This window comes from Bombina bombina, chromosome 6, assembly GCF_027579735.1.
Source record: "Bombina bombina isolate aBomBom1 chromosome 6, aBomBom1.pri, whole genome shotgun sequence".
In the NCBI taxonomy this organism is placed as follows: domain Eukaryota; kingdom Metazoa; phylum Chordata; class Amphibia; order Anura; family Bombinatoridae; genus Bombina; species Bombina bombina.
The window spans coordinates 1,047,400,573-1,047,410,700 of NC_069504.1; the positions used below are offsets into that span (position 1 = coordinate 1,047,400,573).

The 10,128-nt window shown below is 40.2% G+C and overlaps 1 protein-coding gene across 1 annotated transcript in view; it reads right to left on the bottom strand.

The window, feature by feature from the left end:
- Positions 1–9,771, bottom strand: part of LOC128664878 (sodium- and chloride-dependent GABA transporter 1-like) — a 111,481-nt gene extending 101,710 nt beyond the window's left edge. Inside the window, exon 1 of the mRNA XM_053719674.1 lies at positions 9,549–9,771. Within this exon, the coding sequence (XP_053575649.1) occupies positions 9,549–9,771 (223 nt within the window). The remainder of the gene's footprint in view (positions 1–9,548) is intronic.
- Positions 9,772–10,128: the final 357 nt, after the last annotated feature.

Here is a 10,128-nt window from a genome sequence, read left to right on the forward strand (position 1 = left end):
ATAGAAATAAAGTACTGTAAAAAGTATAGCACATTTAATAACTGCTATTATTTTTATTGACTACAAATAATGTATGTAACTTGCTCAATACTTTATTCATTAAAAACTGATGTACTATCTGTGTTTATCAGAAATCAGATTTGAGAACAAGCCAGATAAACAGTGCATGTGGGTCTGTGAGTAATGTGCTGTCTTTTGTGTGATAGATACAGTATATAGATGTGTATATTGCTGCAAATCTCTTAAAGGAATAGTCTAGTCAACATTAAACGTTCATGATTCAGATAGAGCATGCAATTTTAAGCAACTTTCTAATTTACTCCTATTATGAATTTTTCTTCGTTCTCTTGGTATCTTTATTTGAATGTAAGCTTAGGAGCCAATCCATTTTTGGTTCAGTACCTGGGTAGCGCTGGCTGATTTAGACACCAATCAAAAAGCGCTATTCAGGCGCTGAAACAAAAATGGACCAGCTCCTATGCTTACAGTCCTGATTTTTCAAATAAAGATAGCAAGAGAATGAAGAAAATTTGATAATAGGAGTGGAATAGAAAGTTGCTTAAAATTGCATGCTCTATCTGAATCATGAACGTTTAATTTTGAATAGACTATTCCTTTAAGGTCCTTATTCCGACTTATCTACTCTCTGTGCTCATGACATTCTTTTTTACTCTGTAGCATTAAATTAATTTAAAGGTACACAAAACCCATTTTTTTTCTTTTATGATTCACAAATTTAAACAAATTTTAATCTGACATATTTTTTAATGTCGTTTGTTCTCTTAGTATTGTTTGTTGAAAAGTATATATAGGTGGGCTCAGGAACAGCAGTGCACTACTGGGAACTAGCTGCTGATTAGTGGCTGCACATATATGCCTCTTGTGATTGGCTCATCTGATGTGCTCTGCTAGCTCCCATAGAGCATTGCTGCCCTTCAACAAAGGATAGCAAGAGAACTAAGCAAATTAGATAATAGAAGTAAATTAGAAAGTTGTTTAAAATGACAAGTTCTTTCTGAATCATGAAAATGGAGGGTTTCAAAAGTCCCTTTAATGGTCATCTATAAACTGTTTCCTGTACTGTCCCTTTTCCTTGGAAATCCCTTCCTTGCTCTGTCAATCTCTCCCATAAACGTCACAGCTTTAAATTCCTCCTGAACTATCTCATATTCAGACATGCGCATGACTCATTCTCTTAAAACAATAAGCACCGCACATATGATTATCTGTTTCCAATACTGACACTACAATCAGCCAAATCAATTCCCTAACCACTTTTTTTCATCTTCATATTGTAAGATCCCAAGGAACACTGCCTATATCCATATCGGCATGCTCATTTATGTTTGATTAAATCTCATGATTGAAGTATTTATTGTAAATTTAATAGCATTAAGGGGGATATGTATTATGTTGGTGCTTTATAATCAATAACTCCACATTTATAAAGTAATATTCTTGGTGCAAATTCTTTTTTTTAGTTGTGTTCTTTATTTTCATTATTTCTATCCTATCTATTTGCTTTAGCCTGAGTATGTTTGTACTCATTATCTAAAATTAAAGAAATATTATACCTATTACTTTGTATAAAAATGATGCTTGTCCCATACTCCCTAGAGAAACAAAATATAAATTCTTTAGCTTGGGTAATCTCAAAAATACTGCAAATCAAGAGCTTGTTGAGGCAATTCTTACATGAAAGCAAGAGGGGTTTAAAGGGCCATAATACCCAAATGTTTAAACACTTGAAAGTGATGCAGTATAGCTGTAAAAAGCTTACTAGAAAATATCAACTGAACATCTCTATGTAAAAAAGAAAGATATTTTACCTCAAAAGTTCCTCAGTAGCCACCTCCCATTGTAAAGGATTTCTAAGCAGCATTTTAGTGTGTCTGTCCTGGGACAGCTGAAAGGATGAGCCTCGTGAACTCTCATATTATTTCACCAATCAGGTAAAGGAAGCTTACTATGAAATCTCATGAGAGTTAAGTCAAATCTCATGAGATCACAGTAAGAGTTCATGACCTCAGCACTGCTGATGCTGATTGGCTGCTGTTCAATTCTTCATTTTTTTTTTATTTTTACCTGCAGCTGGGAGCAGGTGAAGTATAACATTTTACACAGAACTTACTCTGCTGAGCTGAGGAGATTGTGAGGTAAAATATCTTCCTTTTTTACATAGAGATGCTCAGGTCAGCTTTTTACAGTTATACTGCATCAGTTTCAAGTGATTTAGCATATAAGTATTATGCCCCTTTAATGTTCTTTTAAGCTTTACAATTCTCAGTACTCATCACCAGGTTGCGTTGTTTGTATTAATATTACTTAAAGGGACATTCCGGTCAAAATATAAATGCACATAGATGGATTACATCTTTTAATAGAAACATATTTACAATATACATGTATTGGCAAAAATGCTTCTAATAAAAGTTATCACTGTTTTAGTGTTAACATTTTTCTCTGCACGTGCATGTGATGCATAGCTAGATATTCTCAGTGCACCAGTATTTTAAATACTGCAGCTGCCCAGAGTGCTAGTGGGGCTTGTATCATGTCAGCAATTAACAGATTGAGCCATTACCAGATGGTACAAGCACCTTAGGCTCTCTGAACAAGTGATGTGTTTAAAATGCTGGTGCACGGTGCATACTTAAATACACTTTTGAAACAGCTATAACTTTTATTGGAAGCATTTTTGATAATACGTGTATATTACAAAAATGCTTTTATTCAAATCTGAAATGTATCCATGTGGATTCCAATGTTGGCTGGAATAGAAAGGTTTGTTTCCTGAAAATGCAATGGAACCAAATCACTGGGGCTGGTCTTATGTTATGACTTAAAGGGACACTGTACCCAAAAATGTTATTTCGTGATTCAGATTGAGCATGAAATTTTAAGCAAATTTCAAATTTACTCCTATTATAAAATTTTCTTCATTCTCTTGGTATCTTTATTTGAAATGCAAGAATGTAAGTTTAGATGCCGGCCCATTTTTGGTGAACAACCTGGGTTGTCCTTGCTGATTGGTGGATAAATTCACCCACCAATAAAAAAGTGCTGTCCAGAGTACTGAAACAAAAAAAAGCTTAGATGCCTTCTTTTATTAAATAATAATAGCAAGAGAACGAAGAAAAATTGATAATAGGAGTAAATTAGAAAGTTGCTTAAAATTGCATGCTCTTTCTGAATTACAAAAGAAAAAATTTGGGTTCAGTGTCCCTTTAAATGTATGTTATTAATGGTCTCTGCTGCATGTTATCTCTTCTAGATCAGTGTTTCCAAAACTGTATTCTGTGGAACCATTGTGTTCAATTGTGTGCGATTAAATGTTCCATAGCAGTATTTTTCTCTCTGTGGAAAGTGATGTAATGGGAGATTAGCTGCAGTTTTGTAATATCTTGGTAACAGTTTTAATGTGTTGGGGGATTATGTGATGCTGAAGAAGGCATCTTAACGTCCTTGTGAGTAGTTAGTAATTAGTTCCATAGGAAAACAAATGGTTTAGATAATTCAGACACTGAGATGACCCAGAGTTTTAAAAAAAAACAACACAATTTATGCTTACCTGATAAATTTATTTCTCTTGTGGTGTATCCAGTCCACGGATCATCCATTACTTGTGGGATATTCTCATTCCCAACAGGAAGTTGCAAGAGGACACCCACAGCAGAGCTGTAATATAGCTCCTCCCCTAACTGTCATAGCCAGTCATTCGACCGAAAACAAGCCGAGAAAGGAGGAACCATAGGGTGTAGTGGTTACTGTAGTTTAAATTTAAAAATTACCTGCCTTAAAATGACAGGGCGGGCCGTGGACTGGATACACCACAAGAGAAATAAATTTATCAGGTAAGCATAAATTGTGTTTTCTCTTGTAAGGTGTATCCAGTCCACGGATCATCCATTACTTGTGGGATACCAATACCAAAGCTAAAGTACACGGATGAAGGGAGGGACAAGGCAGGAACTTAAATGGAAGGAACCACTGCCTGTAAAACCTTTCTCCCAAATATAGCCTCCGAAGAAGCAAAAGTATAAAATTTGTAAAATTTTGAAAAAGTATGAAGCGAAGACCAAGTCGCCGCCTTGCAAATCTGTTCAACAGAAGCCTCATTTTTAAAGGCCCAAGTGGAAGCCACAGCTCTAGTGGAATGAGCTGTAATCCTTTCAGGAGGCTGCTGTCCAGCAGTCTCATAGGCTAAGCGGATTAAGCTTCTTAGCCAAAAAGAAAAAGAGGTTGCCAAAGCCTTTTGACCTCTCCTCTGTCCAGAGTAGACAACAAACAAAGCAGATGTTTGACGAAAATCTTTAGTAGCTTGTAAGTAAAACATTAAAGCACAGACCACGTCCAGATTGTGTAACACAAGGATGGTACCACAATCTCTTGATTGATATTCTTGTTAGATACCACCTTAGGTAAGAACCCAGGTTTGGTACGCAGGACTACCTTATCCGTATGAAAAATCAGATAAGGAGAATCACATTGTAAGGCAGATAGCTCAGAGACTCTACGAGCCGAGGAAATAGCTACCAAAAAAAAAAAAAAAAGAACTTTCCAAGATAAAAGTTTGATATCTATGGAATGAAGAGGTTCAAACGGAACTCCTTGAAGAACCTTAAGAACCAAGTTTAAGCTCCATGATGGAGCAACAGGTTTAAACACAGGCTTGATTCAAACTAAAGCCTGACAAAATGCCTGAACGTCTGGAACATCTGCCAGACGCTAGTGCAAAAGAATAGACAGAGCAAAAATCTGTCCCTTTAAGAAACTAGCTGACAATCCTTTTTCCAAACCTTCTTGGAGAAAAGATAAAATCCTAGGAATCCTGACCTTACTCCATGAGTAACCCTTGGATTCACACCAATAAAGATATCTACGCCATACCTTATGGTAAATTTTCCTGGTGACAGGCTTTCGTGCCTGTATTAAGGTATCAATAACTGACTCGGAGAAGCCACGCTTTGATAAAATCAAGCATTCAATCTCCAGGCAGTCAGCCTCAGAGAAATTAGATTTGGATGGTTGAAAGGACCCTGAAGTAGAAGGTCCTGTCTCAGAGGCAGAGACCATGGTGGAAAGGATGACATGTCCACTAGATCTACATACCAGGTCCTGCGTGGCCACGCAGGTGCTATCAGAATCACTGATGCTCTCTCCTGCTTGATCTTGGCAATCAGTCGAGGGAGCAGAGGAAACGGTGGAAACACATAAGCCAGGTTGAAAGACCAGGGCGCTGCTAGAGTATCTATCAGTGTCGCCTTGGGATCCCTGGACCTGGATCCGTAACACGGAAGCTTGGCGTTCTGGCGAGACGCCATGAGATCCAGTTCTGGTTTGCCCCAACGGAGAATCAGTTGTGCAAATACCTCCTGGATGGAGTTCCCACTCTCCCGGATGAAAAGTCTGACGACTTAGAAAATCCGCCTCCCAGTGCTCTACACCTGGGATATGGATAGCTGATAGGTGGCAAGAGTGAATCTCTGCCCAGTGAATTATTTTTGAAACTTCTAACATCTCTATGGAACTTCTTGTTCCCCCTCGATGGTTGATGTAAGCTACAGTCGTGATGTTGACCGACTGAAATCTGATGTACCTCAGAGTTGCTAACTGAGGCCAAACCTGAAGAGCCTTGAATATCGCTCTTAGTTCCAGAATATTTATTGGAAGGAGAGACTCCTCCTGAGTCCACGATCCCTGAGCCTTCAGGGAGTTCCAGACTGCACCCCAACATAGAAGGCTGGCATTTGTTGTTACAATAGTCCAATTTGGCCTGCGAAGGTCATACCTTTGGACAGATGGACCTGAGATAGCCACCAGGGAAGAGGATCCCTGGTCTCTTGGTCCAGATTCAGTTGAGGGGCCAAATCTGTGTAATCACCGCTCCACTGACTGAGCCTGCATAGTTGCAGCGGTCTGAGATGTAAGCGTGCAAACGGCACTATGTCCATTGCCACTACCATTAAGCCGATTACTTCCATACACTGAGCCACCAAAGGGCGCGGAATGGAATGAAGAACCCGACAGGAATTTAGAAGCTTTGATAACCTGGACTCCGTCAAGGTAAATTTTCATTTCTACAGAATCTATCAGAGTCCCTAGAAAGGAAACTCTTGTGAGTGGGTATAGAGAACACTTTTCCTCGTTCACTTTCCACCCATGCGACCTCAGAAATGCCAGTACTACGTCCGTATGAGACTTGGCAATTTGGAAGTTTGACGCCTGTATCAGGATGTCATCTAAATAAGGGGCTACTGCTATGCCCTGCGGCCTTAGGACCGCCAAAAGCGACCCTAGAACCTTTGTAAAGATTCTTGGGGCTGTAGCTAATCCAAAGGGAAGAGCTACAACTGGTAATGCCTGTCTTGAAAGGCAAACCTGAGAAACCGATGATGATTTTTGTGTATCGGAATGTGAAGATAAGCATCCTTTAGATCCACTGTAGTCATATATTGACCCTCCTGGATCAGTGGTAGGATGGTACGAATAGTTTCCATCTTGAACGACGGAACTTTGAGGAATTTGTTTAAGATCTTTAGATCCAAAATCGGTCTGAAGGTTCCCTCTTTTTTGGGAACCACAAACAGATTTGAGTAAAAACCCTGTTCCTGTTCCTCCTTTGGAACTGGATGGATCACTCCCATAACTAGGAGGTCTCGTACACAGTGTAAGAATGCCTCACTCTTTATCTGGTTTGCAGATAATTGTGAAAGGTGAAATCTCCCTTTTGGGGGGGAAGCTTTGAAGTCCAGAAGATATCCCTGGGATATAATTTCCAACGCCCAGGGATCCTGAACATCTCTTGCCCACGCCTGGGCGAAGAGTGAAAGTCTGCCCCCTACTAGATCCGTTACCGGATAGGGGGTCGTTCCTTCATGCTGTCTTAGAGGCAGCAGCAGGCTTTTTGACCTGCTTACCTTTTTTCCAGGTCTGGTTTGGTCTCCAGACCGTCTTGGATTGAGCAAAAGTTCCCTCTTGTTTATTATTAGAGGAAGTTGATGCCGCACCTGCCTTGAAGTTTCGAAAGGCACGAAAATTAGACTGTTTGGCCCTAGATTTGGACCTGTGCTGAGGAAGGGCACAACCTTTTACTCCCATGATATCAGCAATAATCTCCTTCAAACCAGGCCCGAATAGGGTCTGCCCCTTGAAGGGAATGTTAAGTAGCTTAGATTTTAAAGTCACGTCAGCTGACCATGATTTAAGCCATAGCGCTCTGCGCGCCTGTATAGCAAAACCAGAATTCTTAGCCGTTAGTTTATTCAAATGAACAATGGCATCAGAAATAAAATAATTGGCTAGCTTAAGTGCTCTAAGTTTGCCAAGTATGTCATCCAATAGAGTCTCTACCTGTAAAGCCTCTTCCAGAGACTCAAACCAGTACGCCGCAGCAGCAGTGACAGGGGCAATGCATGCAATGGGCTGTAGGATAAAACCTTGTTGAATAAATATTTTCTTAAGGTAACCTTCTAATTTTTTATCCATTGGCTCTAAAAAAGCACAACTGTCCTCGACAGGGATAGTAGTACGCTTTGCTAGAGTAGAAACTGCTCCCTCCACCTTAGGGACTGTCTGCCATAAGACCCGTGTGGTGGCGTCTATTGGAAAACATTTTTCTAAAAATAGGAGGGGAAGAGAACGGCACACCTGGTCTATCCCATTCCTTATTAATAATTTCTGTAAACCTTTTAGGTATTGGAAAAACATCAGTACACACCGGCACTGCAAGGAATTTATCCAGTCTACAAAATTTCTCTGGCACTGCAATGGTATCACAGTCATTCAGAGCAGCTAAAACCTCCCTAAGTAACACGCGGAGGTGATCAAGCTTAAATTTAAATGTAGAAATATTAGAATCAGGTATCTTTCCTGAGTCATTAACATCACCCACTGACTGAAGCTCTCCTTCCTCAGCTTCTGCATATTGTGAGGCAGTATCAGACATGGTTCTTAAAGCGTCAGTATGCACTGCATTTTGTCTCACCCCAGAGCTATCTTGCTAACCTCTAAGTTCAGGTAGTCTGGCTAATACCGCTGACAGTGTATTATCCATGACTGCCGCCATGTCTTGTAAAGTAAACGCTATGGGCGCCCAAGATGTACTTGGCGCCATTTGAGCGTGAGTCCCTTGGGCGGGAGTCAAAGGGTCTGACACGTGGGGAGAGTTAGTCGGCATAACTTTCCCCTCGTCAGATTCCTCTGGTGATAATTTTTTTAAAAACAGAATATGATCTTTATTGCATAAAATGAAATCAGTACATTTGGTACACATTCTAAGAGGGGGTTCCACCATGGCTTTTAAACATAATGAACAAGGAGTTTCTTCTATGTCAGACATGTTTATACAGATTAGCAATGAGACTAGCAAGCTTGGAAAACACTTTAAATCAAGTTAACAAGCAAATATAAAAAACGGTACTGTGCCTTTAAGAGAAACAAATTTTGTCAGAACTTGAAAAACAGTGAAAAAATGCAGTAAATCAAACGAAATTTTTACAGTGTATGTAATAGGCTAGCAGAGCATTGCATCCACTTGCAAATGGATGATTAACCCCTTAGTTCAAAAAACGGATCAAAAAAACGAAATAGACGTTTTTTTTTTGTTTGTTTTTAACAGTCACAACCAACTGCCACAGCAAGCTGTGGTCCTACCTTCCCCAATAAACGACTTTGGAAAGCCTTTGAGCCCTTTAGAGATGTCCTATAGCATACAGGGGACTCCTGAGGGAAGCTGGATGTCACAGTTTGTAATTTTAACTGCACCAACTGTAACTTTTATACTATAACAGTGGAAAGCCTCAGTAAAACTGTTTCTAGTCAAAATTTAAGCCAGCCATGTGGAAAAAACTAGGCCCCAATAAAGTTTTATCACCAATGCATATATAAAAACGATTAAACATGCCAGCAAACGTTTATATTGCAATATCATAAGGGTATTACCCCTGGGAGTAAGCATGATACCAGTTGTTATTAAATCACTGTATTCAGGCTTAACTTACATTAATCCGGTATCAGCAGCATTTTCTAGTGTTTTCCATCTCTAGAAAAAATTATAACTGCACATACCTGATAGCAGAATAAACTGCACGCCATTCTCTCGCTGAAGTTACCTCATCTGTGTAATCCCCTCAGACATATGTGAGAATAGCAATGGATCTTAGTTACAACCTGCTAAGATCATAGAAACCTCAGGCAGATTCTTCTTCTATTTACTGCCTGAGATAAAATAGCACAACTCCGGTACTATTTAAAAATAACAAACTTTTGATTGAAGAAAATAAACTAACTATATTTAACCACTCTCTCCTACAACATCCTAGCTTGTTGAGAGTTGCAAGAGAATGACTGGCTATGACAGTTAGGGGAGGAGCTATATTACAGCTCTGCTGTGGGTGTCCTCTTGCAACTTCCTGTTGGGAATGAGAATATCCCACAAGTAATGGATGATCCGTGGACTGGATACACCTTACAAGAGAAAAATACAATTCAGTTACTGTAATTGATGACCATTTATATTTGATTTACATTGTGCCATCAAATCTCACCTCCTCCATTTTTCCCGCACAAGTAAGGGAAGCGCCAAACATTGCCCAATCCAATAGCATAGCCAACACAGGAGAGCAGGAAGTCAAATCTCCCCTTCCATGCGCCTCGGTCATCAGCCTTCTTCATCTCTTTGGAGGGTGAACATAGGGCTTCCATAGGCACTGCCTGCCTTACCTCACTGGGAGTGGTCAGCTCTACAGAGTCACTATCTGTCTTACCCATTTCTTAGGCAATAAAGAGGAAGGTAGATGCAATCAGAAATAGGGATGAAGGTTCAGAGAGTGAAAGCAATATAAAGAGGTTTAGTGAAAGACCTAAGATTACAAGGGAGCATAGAAGGAATGATGTAGAAATGGCATAGAAAGTCAGGGATGGAGAAAGAGAGTAGCCAGGTGACTGACAGTGCTTGGAGCAGGAGGTGACTGACAGTGCTTGGGGGGCAGGAAGTGACTGGCAGTGCTTGGGGCAGGAGGTGACTGACAGTGCTTGGGGGGCAGGAAGTGACTGGCAGTGCCTGGGGGGCAGGAGGTAACTGGCAGTGCCTGGGGGGCAGGAGGTGACTGACAGTGATTGGGGGCA